Here is a 15,026-nt window from a genome sequence, read left to right on the forward strand (position 1 = left end):
TCTGGAACACTCGTGCACAGCCACAAGAGCCACCCGCTCTCACAGAGCAAAATTTCCCGAATCTGTCAATTCCGCATCAGACATTACACGAAAGTGTTGCAGAAGTCCAGCAAGTGCAAATGAGCAGAAAACACTTACTTTCGGAATCTACTCACCAGCTATACAGTTTTACCGAGGTCCAGCTGCAAACCATCGTGAAGATCATGGCAGAGACCATTATCAATTGCCTACAGATGACGCAGAACGCCTCACAACAACAGACTCAAGACATCACTTGTGTGATAATGGACAAGATCGTGCAGCAGACCACAGTTACACGAGAAATAGACAGTCTCCGACAGGAAGGAGCACAAGAGGACAAACAACGCAACTTGGACATACTGACTACCAACAACAGTCGGCTAGTCAAGACTCCGGGACATCAACATTCACAAACGCAACTGCAAGACGCAGTGACCACCCACGATCAACAGAATCTTCCAACACAGGTGACAGACAACACCTGCCAATGCAGTCTGATCTGCAGCAACGCCAACAAAGACGTATTGAACAGCAGCGATGCGCAGGTTCCGCCAACACAAGAAACGGCCGCGAGCAATCAATGCAGTCCGACTTGCAGCAATACCAACAACAAAGTGATGGACCACAGTTCTGCACAGATTCCAACAATGCCGGGGTTGACCACGGACAATCAATGCAGTCCGACCTGCAGCACTTCCAACAACATAGCGATGGACCACAGTTATGCACAGATTCCAACAACGTCGGGGATGACCACGAACTATCAATGCAGTCCGATTTGCAGCGACACGACTTGCGAGGCGGAGAATATAGAGGTCGATTCCGAGGAGGAGTTCTCGTAGAACAAGCAACACCAACCGAACCCGTCGTCTGGCCATTACGAATTCTGCAGTGGAACATACAAGGTCTTGGAAATAAAAAACACACACTTCAGGAGGCTGCAATCAGCACGAAAGCAGATATAATCGTTTTGGAAGAAACTCTTTTCCCAGCCACGAAATCCTTCAGATTAGCTGGATATCAGCACTATGTTCTCCCGTATGAGCAGGGGAGACTAAGAGGATTAATGACCCTAGTCAGAAACACCATACCCAGCAAGAAAATAGACTCGGTTTCATGTGGGGATGGAGTAGAGGTATTAGCAGTTACAGTGAATATGGCTAATTCTGAGCTCCTCATATACAACGTCTACAAGCCCCCTAGACGTAAACTAGAAGCAGAGGCAGTGCTTGCCTTGGCCACGCAGGAAAATTTAATTATTGCTGGAAATTTTAATGCTCATCATCCAGAGTTAGGTGCAACTGGGCCAGCCAATGCAGATGGGCGCCATTTAGCTGCAGCTCTGCGAGAAGTACCTGAAATTACACTTCTCAACACTGGGGAACCCACTCACATTCTAGGAGGTTCCCTTGATCTTACATTCATCTCCACAGCACTCCAGCAACAGGCGAAGTGGGAAGTAGACCCGGTGATCACCAGTGACCACTATGCTACTGTCACGACACTCAACCTGGCACGACCTCCTACACCTCCTGCGCAGCCTCGGTGGAATTTAGGTAAGGCCAATTGGAATGCATACCAGGAAGAACTTGAAAAATGGTATGCAACGTACACGCCACCTGAGGATTTGAACATACACGAGACCAATCTGCAGGAAGCCGTTGCAGCTGCTGCGAACAAAGCTATTCCAATCATTATCACAGGTAACACGAAACGAAAGAACTATTGGTTCTATAGTAATGACGTTAAAGAACAGAACCACAGAGTCAATATCTTCAGAAAACATCTAAAGAGAAACCCCACACCAGAAGGAAGAACTCTGCTACGAGCGGTGATATCTGAAGCAAGGCGAGTTTCTCGAGAAGTAAAGAAGGCAAGATGGTTTGAGTGGTGTCAAACTCTAAATGAACATAGTAGTCTTGGCAAGATATGGGGTCAGATTAAAACTATATCAGGTCGACCAGCCCGGCCACAGGCATGTATTCAACCATTGCAGGAGGCTGAGAGACTTGCTCTCCAATTTGCAGAAAGAACAGCTTCATATCAGCTTCCTGCAATGGTCCGAAGGCAGCAAGAACACTTAAAACAAGAGAGGATGACAGTCATTCATGAGGGCTTAGCTATAAATGACGAATGTGACTGTCCCTTCACCGAACAGGAACTAAGCAGAGCCAAAAAAGGTGGTAAGGACACTGCACCAGGTGCTGATAACATTACATACTCAATGATCGCACATGCAGGTCCTGCTGGAGACCGAGGGATGTTGGACGTCATCAATGCGTCTTGGCAGCAAGGCAAACTACCGCCCTCTTGGAAGAAAGCAGACATCATACCGATTCCTAAGCCGAATGAACCTGGCAATTACAGACCCATTTCCTTAACATCATGCGTTAGTAAAACTGCAGAACGGATGGTCTTAAATAGGCTACTGTGGAAGACTGGAGACCTTCATAAACACATATTTGGCTTCACTAGAGGTGTAGGTACTGCCAACTGCATAGCAACATTACTAGGAACAGTTAACTCGGGTCCAGCTATAGTGGTCTTCCTTGATCTGGAAAAAGCATTTGAACTTGCAAGCCCGCCAGCAATACTACACACCTTAGTTAAAAAAGGTGTGAGGGGGAAAATGCTAGCATGGATTCAAGATTACCTAAGTCACAGGTATGCCAGAGTAAAGTTGCAAGGACAAGTGTCGGACTACCACTTGCACGAGAATGGGACTCCACAAGAGTAGTAGGGTGTAAGCGCTACAGGGGAATTTTTTTTTCTGGGAGAAAATTCCCCTGTAGCGCTTCGGGGTTTCAGGTGAATTTGTAAATTCCCCTGTAGCGCTTTAGGGTTTTCAGGAGAATTTGGGGAGTCACAGATTTGGAATTAGGGAATTCTTATAATGAAAACTAATGTCATACGAGTTTGTTAAAGTTCTTATAAGAAAAATAATTTCCGAGACATAGAAGTTTGTTAAGGCCTTATGGGAGAAATTCAAATAACGTGTGTAGCTCTTTAGGGCTTCCAGGAGAACTCTACGGACATATTTTACATGTTTTCAACTTACAAAATCGTCTATGTAAGCCATAGTTTTCATGTAAATTTAGAAAATCACCTGTGTAAGTCATCGTTTTCAGGGTTTCGTACATCACACCCCCCTCCCTCCCCCCTTACCTCGCAATCTGTCGCGTCACCTTTATTTACTTTACGGCCGGCCAGCCAGACATCGCATACAGGGTACCTCTTATCTTATCTTATCCATAATATCTGGACCGTCCCTCCTCTCTCTCTCTCTCTCCTTTCATTCAGTTCAACTATTTTCCAACATCGTATGTTTGCTCCTTTTCATTAAGCAAGTCAGTTTTACACAAATAAATCATGTTAGTAAGCATGTTCTAGCTCACGTTCCCCCCACCTTAGTCCCCTGTCGTATAATGAATACTATCATTCCAATCCCTCTAAAATTTAAAAATAATCATATTTCAAATGTAGTTCAATACAGTAATTTAGTTACCAAGCTCCAGCGCTTGTCCTCCGCCTTAGCTCTCTCTCGTATCTTCGTTAGTATCAGTCCAATTTCCCTGAAATTTTCACCCTCTGTATTTCAGGCACCATAAATAAGATCAAAACAGTTACCAAGCTCCAGCGCTTGTCCTCCGCCTTAGCTCTCTCTCGTATCTTCGTTAGTAACAGTCCAATTTCCCTGAAATTTTTACCCTCTGTATTTCAGGCTCCGTAAATAAGATCAAAACAGTTATCGAGCTCCAGCGCTTGTCCCCCACCTTAGTTCGTTTATACAAGATCGTTAGTAACAGTCCAATTTCCCTGAAATTTTTACCCTCTGTATTTCAGACACCGTAAATAAAATCAAGTCAGTTATCGAGCTCCAGCTCTCGTCTCCGCCTTAGTTCTCCTTCATATCTTTGTAAATAACCCATCAATTTCCCTAAAATTAAAAGCAGACATACTTCAAAGTTAGTAAATAAGATCAAGTCAGTTACTGAGCTCCAGCTCTCGTCCCCCACCCTCTTCCACCCTCAAGTCTTTGTAAATAAACCATCAATTTCCCCGAAATTTTTTACCCTCTGTATTTCAGACATAGTAAATATGAAGTAAACAATTATAAAACTCTAGCTCTTGTCCTTTGTCCAAGCTCACTTTTGTAAATTCATTACTCTCAGTCCAAATCACCCAACTACATTTTCAGACATAGTAAATAAAAACCAGTTCAGTTATCAAGTTACAACTCTTGTGCCCCAGCTTAGTTCATTTGTGCAAGTTCTTTATTTTCCAACTAAATCACCCTGAGATTTAAGATCACCTTATTTTCTAACGTAGTAAAATTAATCTGGACATTAGCCTTAGATCATCAGACATAAATATATTCGATCAAGTCCGTCTCCAGCGTATCTCTTATCCGAGTATACACATAACCCCAACCTGTTTAATTATCTTTCACCCCCTCCCACCTTCCTCCATCTCATCCAAGTCTCATAAATTAAAATGTAGCTGTTAATTTGCGTTCTTTCCCCATTCATAGCATATTCTCTGTAAGTTCAGATCTGTACTTAGTCTTACATATTCTCTAGTTCTTTCCCATTTATACAAGACTTAAACAACTATTACCGTCTCCTCTATCTTATTTAAACATGAGTCATATGTAAATATACCCCGACTCTTTCCATCCATTACAAGTCCTAGCTTGTTCACCGCCCAACTCACTACGCTATTTCTACTCTACATGTTATAGCATGTTTTCCGCTCATCTTGGTACCAACCCTTACAATCTCTCTCTCTCATTCCTTTACATGTCTCAGCATGTCTCAGCATGTTCGCCTCGCATCTTACTACGCTGTCTACTTTACATGTTGTAGCGTGTATTACTGTGTCCCATATCTTATTTAAACATGAGTCATATGTAAATATACCCGACTCCTTCCATCCATTACAAGTCCTAGCTTGTTCACCGCCCCACTCACTACACTGTCTACTTTACACGTTGTAGCATGTTTTCCGCACATCTTGATACCATCCCTTACAATCTCTCAATCCTTTACACATCCCAACTTTCAACCCTTTCTTACAATTTTCCTCCATCCCTCCGCTACATGTTCTTACCCGTTCGTTACAGTCCACTACATATTCTCTAATCATCTCTGTACTAATTCTCAAAACTAGTTGTTTCTGTCATTTTAGTAAGTAAGTAAGTAGATCATCGTTATTAACAACAACAACAACAACAACAACAACAGTAACATTACTAATTCACAGTAAGTTACTACTGAGCATTTAGCAGTTATCCATTTTCAAAATAAGGTCAATATAAATCATTCTAAGACATCTTCGTACAATTAAAGATACTTGCCTGTGCACTAAGTCATTACTTACAGTAGCATCTTAAGGCATTGTTTTCGTAACTCAGTTTTATTAAACATACACCTTCATTAGTCAAAGGAAAACTTTTCAAGTCATTGTATTCAATATTTCCGTTAAACTTACTACATCATGTCATTATTCGGTTTCATAATTAAGTACTTGTTTCAGTCCTCCAATGTAATAAGCAAATTATTCTATTAAGGATAAAGAAATCTTATTTAGAAGAGACATTAAGTTTATTACAACATTTAACGCATACAAGTGTTTTTAGTAGTTATACAGGTATTCAAGAAATCATAAGTGTTCTTAGTAGTTTTACAAGTGTTCAAGAAAATCATATACAAGTGTTCAAGAAGCAATTGGATTTATTATATATAAAATATTTCCTCTACAAATTGGACAGCATTTCAGAGCTAAAAGACAACCGCTGCACGTCACCATATGTTTACATGGTAGTATTACAATATTTATATTTTTATCCATACAAACTCTACATAAAATATCTTCTTCCCAAGATTGTTCTGTACAGTCCTTGTTTTCAACAGTGTTAGTACAAGTCTCCGGTAAAGTTTTCAATCCCAGATCTTCAAGCGTAGCTTCTTGTTCCTTTTTATCATCAACTGCTTCATAAATTAAGTCCCGTACCCGTAAATAAATATCTGTACCCTCTTGCATATACCTCAACACGATTTCTAGGCATCTACTTTGTATAATAAAAGGTAACAAATCTCTGGATTCCTTAAGATACTCACTTAAAGCATATCTTATACTCTCCACAGGTAATAATTTTTGATGAATCAGATGTTTTAACTTATCCATACCCTCCATTAAGATATTAATTAAATCATTGTCTATAGGTTTTATAGGTAATGGTATTGTCAATCTAGCATTCTTAACAAATTCCTTGCCCCTTGCAAGAATAATGTAAGCACATTCTGGACTACATCTCGCATGTAACGTCCAAGGATCATCTTCTGGTCTCCAATTTCGTATTCCACAGGCGCAGTGATAGCAGCAGACGTGGTCACTTATACCTGAAAACCATAAAACAATCCAGCATTATCTCGTTACTATCTTTTAACTAATATTCATTATTTCTTTACTTATAACTCTATTAAGTTAAAATAGTTAAAACACTTCATACCACAGTAAAAAAAACCAGCTTCTGCCAGCTCATGAGAAGTTTGCTTGACCCTTCCAGGCCATGTCATATCAAATGTCTCTAGGCGAGATTTATAAGTTACCAATCCTGGATTCAGCGATTTCCTAAATTTGATCAATCCCAGATCTTCCTTAGGAGGAGCACCACCTAAAAAAATATAACGTAGTTACGTAAATTATTCTTTAGAAGAATAAGAAGTATCTATTTAAGCAATCAAGTTTTGTACAGAGTATATAAGACTGGTATAAGAATACATCATAAGAATATATACTTACTACTATCACTTATTTTCTTATTTCCCAGTTCTATTTTATGGGAAACAAATTCCAGTCCATATTTGAAAGCTATCTCAGACACCTCTAAAGAAACATTGTCACTCCTCTTGCCTCTAATAAAGGCACAGTCTTGATTAATGATCTTATGACGTCTTCTGGGGGTATCACCAACAATCCATGCACCTACTATACAATAACAAAATGCACACAAACAGTAATCACTATTGCGAAGGTAATAGAACCCATCTTCAACTAAGTCAATAGGGTTTAACCACTTAATGGGCCAATCCACAAATGTTTGTAGTCTAACTCCTGCACATTTAAGGCTTTCTATACTGTAAAACTTCCTGGCACACAAAGGATCCATCGTGTGAGGGCAGCACTAACTATTAGAGTAGGATAAGCAAGTATATATATCCCTAAAATAAGTATCGTACATCGCTACATATTTAACAGTTTCCCCATTTATAATAGACAGTAATTTCCTCTAAATACTTCTCTACTTAAAAATCCTTAAAGTTTCATAATTAAATAAAGCTCTTATATAAATACTTAGTAGACTACTTTCATTATTTATTAGACTTATTAGAAAAATACATCACTTTGGCAATCTCGCTAAAAGTATACTGTTACGTCATTATTCGTAGCTGCCGTACATAATGATAGATATATATATATATAATTTAGTAGTAAATTCTTATTTAATCTAATTAAAATATATGCTTAAAGCATCTATATCCTAAAATGAAATATACTATTAGTTATAATGTCATATATAATATCGCTCTAAGGTAACAAAAATCCTTATTAATATATTCAAATAAGTGGTAACTTTTACATTACCCCCAATATAAGAGCGCGGACCTCACATTAGGGATATTATTACGACTATCTGGTTCGTATCTACTACCTTACGAGGAAGAAAATTCACCATGGATACTGTTCTGACAACTTGTCAGGGTTATTTAACCGACGATTCATTTTGTAATAATGAAACCTGTATTGTGTACGGAGTGAACTGTATATCCTGTGTTCCCCGAGGAATGGCCCTAGACTTAGCCAAGAAATATTCTCATGCTGACGCTTATAATGTTCGCCGACCCTTGTACAGTCTTAAGAGATGTATCCCTGAAGATCGTCCAGTACCAGGAACAATTCATATCTCTAAAGGAGAAAATCTTCCGTATATTGTTGCTATAGCCACACAATACGGTATTGGATTACCTATAGAAAGTAATAACATTGCTCAGGGAATTATAGAAAACTCAAAAGACAGAAACATGCTCTCTGGATTAAACGAAGATACATCCATTAATCGTCTCGTCTACTTCAAGAATGGTATGAAAGATTTATTTAACTTTATCAAGGGCTCTCCTCAAATTATGAGAGTTATAATACCAACAGGAATTGGGATTACATGTGTTCGAAGAGATAAAGTTTGGGAAAATACTTATCTTCCTGTTATTGAAGATATGTATAAACAGTTAAAACCCTACGGAGTGGAAGTTAAATTACTGTTTAACGAGGAGATTATGCAGAGGAAGAGCAAGTAACACTTGGCAACCTTTTGTGTGCGCAGTGTTTCTACGCGCAGCCTAAAGATGTATATATGCTTCCCCCGGAGTGATCTCTTACGGTGTCCTCCTCTTCTTGGATGTCGGAATCTACTTCAAGCTTGGATATTCAAGGCTATGGAGATCAAGACTATTAATGGAGACTTTGCCTCCCTGTCCGTCTACAATAATCACGACTGTTTATTGTACGATCTTGATGCTACGAGTGTACAAATGTGTAAAATTGTGCAAGGATTGTGGGATCGTTACCCATATGCGAGATTACATCGTGAAAACTTTCCTTACAAAAACAGGGCTGTTGTATCTTATCGCAGTAACCCTGGTAGTATACATATTGGAGAACCACCTGAATTTAACAACAGGATGGATGAAGATCCCCATCTACCCCTTATTATTGGTTTAGTGACTCAGTTTGCTAGTAGACCTGCAACTTTACCAGCATATGAAAATCCTCCGTGTGAAGTACGAAGTTTAGATGAACATTTTTACGATGGACTTGAAAAAGATACAGAATATCAGAGATGGCGCTGGTTTGAAAATGCTCTGAAGGAAGCCCTTGTTTTCATTCTTAAAAGATGTGTTAAGAGAATTATTATTCCATATGGGTTTGGCATGTCAAGTTATTTGGACAACTGCGCAGTATGGGAAAGTAAATATTTGCCTATACTTGAGAAAATAGGACAAAAACTACGAAAACGAGGTATTGTACTCTTCATAGTACGTCCCGAAAACATCGTTCCTCCTCAGTCATCCACCCACGGCATCTTTGAAAATAAGATTCCATACATTGCTGTTCTTCAAATGGATCCACAACTAATGCTACTGATGCTGCTAGGACACCTGAAGATGATGCTACGCCTGCTACCGCTGATGCTAGTTCACCTTCTATCAACACTAAGTTGTCTGATACAATTAATTCAACACCTGTTAATGTTACTACGTCTGTTGATACTAATGTTACAATGTGTGTTAGTAGTAGTTTTACAAATTTAGAAGAGAAGATGGATTGGGAATAATAATGTCTGTAAATAATTTATACTTTGTACATTTTTACAAATTAAATACATTGTACATTTTTACACATTAAATAACAAAATAGAAACTCGTGTGTTTATTTTCTCCCTTTTTTAATGTCTAAATGTCAACTCTACTTTTCTGAGTATATAGGAAGAGGTACGAAACTTTTTCTGTCTTACTTCAAGATGGATTGTTCTATGTACATGCAAGTGAAGCTTAAGCGTTTGAATAAGTGTATTATAGATGCTGATTTTACTAGTGATGAAATTCTAAAACCTGGAGACTGTCTTGTCTACGATTCTCACAATTTATCTGGCGGATTTGCACAACTGTTATGGGAAAAATATCCTTACAGTAAAGTTTCCGAGTGTGAAGTGGTACAGAATAATATAACTCCTGGTGGTATAGTACTTGCTTTATCTCCAGAACCAGAAATAAAACCTCATATTATAGGACTTCAATACAGTAGCTCTAATGAAGATCTAGGATTACAGAAAGATATTATTAAACGTTGGAGTTTTAAATCTGCAATAAGACAAATTTGTTGTCAGGCAAGAAATAATAATTTAATCCAGCGTATAATTATTCCATATGGTATTGGGTTTAATGACGGAATAGGATGGAGTAAAGAAGAACAAGAAGAATGGGAGACACACTATTTTCCAGGACTAGCCCATTTAGCTTATGTTTTAAAGAATAATAAAAAAGAATTATTAATGGTTCGTATACCTCTTGGAGAAGATGTTACGGGGACTGGGAGAGAGAAGAAACAAGTAGAGGAGGGATCTAATAAACGGAAGAGAATGTCATAGTTAAAACTAGTAGATCTAAAATAATACATATAACTAATTTGGAAACTACAGCTAAGAGAGAGGGGCGGAGCGTAACAATCTCCGATGTGATAAGCTAGGTCGGGATATATCTTGCCATAAACTCCCCATCTCGTTCCAGCAGTGACAAGACATACTCGGATCGATGGCTGCTGTATACAGTAAGTGATTATTGTATGATGTACTTACAGTACTCGTTATATTTGTTGTGATATAATTTTGCTTATTATTGAATATCTTTTAGTTTTGAAATATTATGATTATTTAATAGTCCCTGTGTTAAATATTGTATTTTTCTTTGTTTAAAGATCTACCCCATGTGATAGATGTGAAGAGTCTACCAGGGTTTGGAAGCATGCCTGATCTTGTGTCAGAAACTATATGGCAAAGTCCAGCTTCGACTGTTTTGTGGAAGAATATGCCCCTGGCGGAAAAACAGACTTATAAAGTGATGACACATACTGATAAATGTACGCATGAGAACATTGTTCCAGCTCTAGCAAAGTTTATTAGCAAAAGTGAAAATGTTTTAATGATACTGATTGGTCGTGATTTTATAAAGTTGAAAGAAGAACTTCCATTGATAAAATGTGACATAGTCTTATTTAGCTTAAAAGAGAGTGTTACAGATGTACTCAAGAAACATGAGAATTGTCAAGTGTTGTTGCTGACGAAAATTCCTAGTAAGGCCGAGATGAAGAAAATTTATTTGTTATTTAAAGGTGATAAAATAATTTGCACTTTTAGACCTAAACCCCGTTTTAAATACATATTTCCAGAATTTGAAGAAGTGCCTATAGGATGTAACTTAAAGGATAAATTTTTTATAAGAAAATTTGTGGATGAAATTGGTTCTCCAAATGCTGCAAACTGGTTTATTAATAAGTTGAGTTCTGAAGAACGAGAAGTGTATACTATAATGAGCCAGGATGAACTGCAACAGCAGGTAAATAGTAAGACTGTGAAAGAGCTTAGTATTATTCACCCTAAAACGGAAGAAGATGAACATTGGAGTTTAATTGATCATATGGAGGAGAGCTTTCCATCTTTTCCGTTAAATTTAATAAAGATGAGACCAGAAATAGGATATCATACCCCCCAAAAGATAGAAATAGAGGCAGTGATGAGATTTATAGGACAGGATCCTGTACTTGGTGTTTTCTCTGGTATGGCCTTTATTGAAAATCTTATTAGGATAAGACATACTAACGTGGTACGAGCTACAGATAATTACTCGAATATGGGTGAGAGTAAGTGGATGGAGGTTGAACAAATGGATGCTGTAGAAGCAGTTAGGACTTATTGTAATGACAGAGAAGTACTTCTAATGTCCTGGCCTGAATTGATTTGTGATGATAATGTTTATAGCGATGCTTTCTATGTTTTAAAGGAATTTAAGGGACAAAAACTAATCTATTTTGGAGAAGGGGAAGGGGGATGCTGTGCATGTGATGGATTTTTTAACTTGCTGGATAGTGAGTTTCATTGTGTGAAATCAAATACATGTTTTACTTATAATTCTTTTATAAATTCAAATGTTTATTTCTATATAAGACTATAGTGTTTATGATTTCTTGAACACTTGTATAACTACTAAGAACACTTGTATATGATTTTCTTGAACACTTGTATAACTACTAAGAATAACTGTATATGATTTTCTTGAACACTTGTATGCGTTAAATGTTGTAATAAACTTAATGTCTCTTCTAAATAAGATTTCTTTATCCTTAATAGAATAATTTGCTTATTACATTGGAGGACTGAAACAAGTACTTAATTATGAAACAGAATAATGACATGATGTAGTAAGTTTAACGGAAATATTGAATACAATGACTTGAAAAGTTTTCCTTTGACTAATGAAGGTGTATGTTTAATAAAACTGAGTTACGAAAACAATGCCTTAAGATGCTACTGTAAGTAATGACTTAGTGCACAAGCAAGTATCTTTAATTGTACGAAGATGTCTTAGAGTGATTTATATTGACCTTATTTGAAAATGGATAACTGCTAAATGCTCAGTAGTAACTTACTGTGAATTAGTAATGTTACTGTTGTTGTTGTTGTCGTTGTTAGTAACGATGATCTACTTACTTACTTACTAAAATGACAGAAACAACTAGTTTTGAGAATTAGTACAGAGATGATTAGAGAATATGTAGTGGACTGTAATGAACGGGTAAGAACATGTAGCGGAGGGATGGAGGAAAATTGTAAGAAAGGGTTGAAAGTTGGGATGTGTAAAGGATTGAGAGATTGTAAGGAATGGTATCAAGATGTGCGGAAAACATGCTACAACATGTAAAGTAGAAATAGCGTAGTGAGTTGGGCGGTGAACAAGCTAGGACTTGTAATGGATGGAAGGAGTTGGGTATATTTACATATGACTCATGTTTAAATAAGATATGGGACACAGTAATACACGCTACAACATGTAAAGTAGACAGCGTAGTAAGATGCGAGGCGAACATGCTGAGACATGTAAAGGAATGAGAGAGAGATTGTAAGGGTTGGTACCAAGATGAGCGGAAAACATGCTATAACATGTAGAGTAGAAATAGCGTAGTGAGTTGGGCGGTGTGTGGGAACCGACCTGTGAGATTTATATTTATTTAATTTATATGAATTTATATTTACGTTAATTTATATACTTCGATAGCAATTTGTATAATGATAAGTGGACTGTATTTCTGCAATAATCTCATAATCTCACAAATCGATCCTCTACACATTAGGGGGGGTTTATATTACACATATGCAGCCAATCAAATTACAGTAATAGCTACATACATTGATGAGGTTCCTTCTCTTATAGTACAGCAGGTTAGTCCACCAGGTATAACTAGAGTGTAGACACCAAATTATCCTCTTTGAGGTAGCTTCTATCACCCAGTAACTGGTGCACATAATCTTGCATCCTCGTCTTGACCTGTCAAAAGTGCGCTAGCTGTGAAGCCAGAATCCTATATATGACAAGTATATCAGAGAAAACAGTACATGGAACATGAGGACCTGGCTTAATTACCTTTAGTTTGAGGCTTCCATGTGATCTAACCGGATAACCCTACCCAATGACATTAATGGCCACTAATGATAGATAATGGGTTTCGGATAGACACTTAACTTGAATTTGTAGACAGCGTGTTGATAATGGTACACTTTTAGTTTCCTTAACACTACGTCCAAGTAAATTTAACAGGAGCCGAATTTGCTCCCGTGTGAGCCTCTGGTCTAGTATAAACAATGGCTGCCCTCCTTCCCCCTCTGACGCCTGGCCTACATTGTCCAGATTTCAGAACGTGATAGAAGGGTCACATTTACTCTACTTTAATATTGATAATTAAGTTAATTTATATGAGATGTTTTTATGATGGTAAAGTCCAAAGACTAATGTATTTAAGAATAATTCCCACCATAATAGGTGGTGAATTATAATAGTATGTGGTGATGATATCCCGTTTTCTATAGACGGTAATTCCACTACAAGTTACGTTTTCTATGGGTAACTTGTTGGTAATACAGTTATTATCTGTATGATTATTATTAAATGGTGTCGGATTTTCCGACATAATTCCCCAGGGGCTGCTCACGGGTCGAAGTCCTAATTAGAACAGACGAACACCGATACTCCTCCATCGAATTATTACATTAATTTGATGTTAGTAGTTATTAATCACACATTTGTGTGTCTGTTCGTGCAGGACGGATGTCCCGTACTAGAGTTGCAGGGGTTAGAAGTCTAATGCGATTTCATTTCCCTGTCAACTCTTGAAAGGCTAATATTCAAGCCTTATTACATATTATTTAACCCAGAAGACTGAATGTGATCAAGTACTACAGTCAAGTATGATTCAGGGACTGCAGTGAGATCAGTGACATTAGATATAACTTGAAGTTTGTTCAGGTAACTGGTCACTGATATATAAACACTGAGGCCCATGGAATACATCTTGATTAAATAATAAATGTATCAAATCAGTCATCAGATTTATTGGGGTTTAATTTAGTTAATTGATTCAGAAGATTGAATAGCTCATCATTAAAGTAAAGTATGGTTCTGAGACTGCAGTGGGTTCAGTGACATTGGTCGCAGTGACTTGTAGCTGTTTTAGGCTACTGTTCACTGATTTGCCACTGAGGCCTCATGAACTCATCTTCAGCTTTAAATGATGATACTAACATCAACCTCTGTTACTATAGTCAGCTGTAATCTCCTTAGTATAATGCTACTGGAGAAATATAATCAGCTGACAAATTCAGATTCTATTGGTATTGTTTATCTGCAGGCATAGGTCTCCTCAGGCTTGATACTGGGCCTGAGAGTAATTTACCTCCTGCAGAGTTTAACATGGTTATGCCCTGATATTTAGTAGGGCTACCGATGAATCGATGACAATAGTCTGTCCCTACAAGGAGACCGAAGTCGGTGAGGTGATCAGACTTAATATTATCTGCCAATTTTATTCCTCTATTTCTCAGGAATTTGGCTGTTGCTCTCAGACCTTGAACTTGTAGGTCTACTGGTATTTTGTCCACCACAATGGCTTGTACTCGACAGACGTACCTGCCTAAACGTACTGATGGTTGTACCACCTGGTAGACTTGAGGTCCTGCATCTGTTACAAACCCTGAGATGTTGAATGACATCTGGGCTACAGGCCTTAATTGTAATTCATCTGCCAACCTTTTAGTGATGTATGTTCTTTGGGATCCTTGGTCAAACAACCCACGGGTATGGACCTTGGCCCTCTTATTCAGGATGGTAATTTGGGCAGTA

At 37.9% G+C, this 15,026-nt stretch overlaps 2 protein-coding genes across 2 annotated transcripts in view; one reads left to right on the plus strand and one right to left on the minus strand.

Annotated features, from left to right (window-relative positions):
- The window catches only part of LOC138352296 (uncharacterized), a 23,441-nt gene extending 11,537 nt beyond the window's left edge, over nucleotides 1-11,904 (plus strand). The window contains exons 2-3 of the mRNA XM_069304669.1: nucleotides 10,368-10,407; nucleotides 10,555-11,904. Of these exons, the coding sequence (XP_069160770.1) occupies nucleotides 10,392-10,407; nucleotides 10,555-11,807 (1,269 nt within the window). The 5' untranslated portion in view covers nucleotides 10,368-10,391 and the 3' untranslated portion in view covers nucleotides 11,808-11,904. The remainder of the gene's footprint in view (nucleotides 1-10,367; nucleotides 10,408-10,554) is intronic.
- LOC138352295 (baculoviral IAP repeat-containing protein 8-like) lies at nucleotides 5,736-7,417 on the minus strand. The gene is made up of 3 exons (XM_069304668.1): nucleotides 6,826-7,417; nucleotides 6,533-6,697; nucleotides 5,736-6,422 (listed from the first exon to the last, which is right to left on the minus strand). The coding sequence occupies exons 1-3, from the start codon at nucleotides 7,190-7,192 to the stop codon at nucleotides 5,737-5,739; spliced, it is 1,218 nt and encodes a 405-aa protein (XP_069160769.1). The 5' UTR covers nucleotides 7,193-7,417; the 3' UTR covers nucleotide 5,736.
- Nucleotides 11,905-15,026: the final 3,122 nt, after the last annotated feature.

The sequence above is a fragment of the Procambarus clarkii genome, chromosome 53 (assembly GCF_040958095.1).
Source record: "Procambarus clarkii isolate CNS0578487 chromosome 53, FALCON_Pclarkii_2.0, whole genome shotgun sequence".
NCBI lineage: Eukaryota > Metazoa > Arthropoda > Malacostraca > Decapoda > Cambaridae > Procambarus > Procambarus clarkii.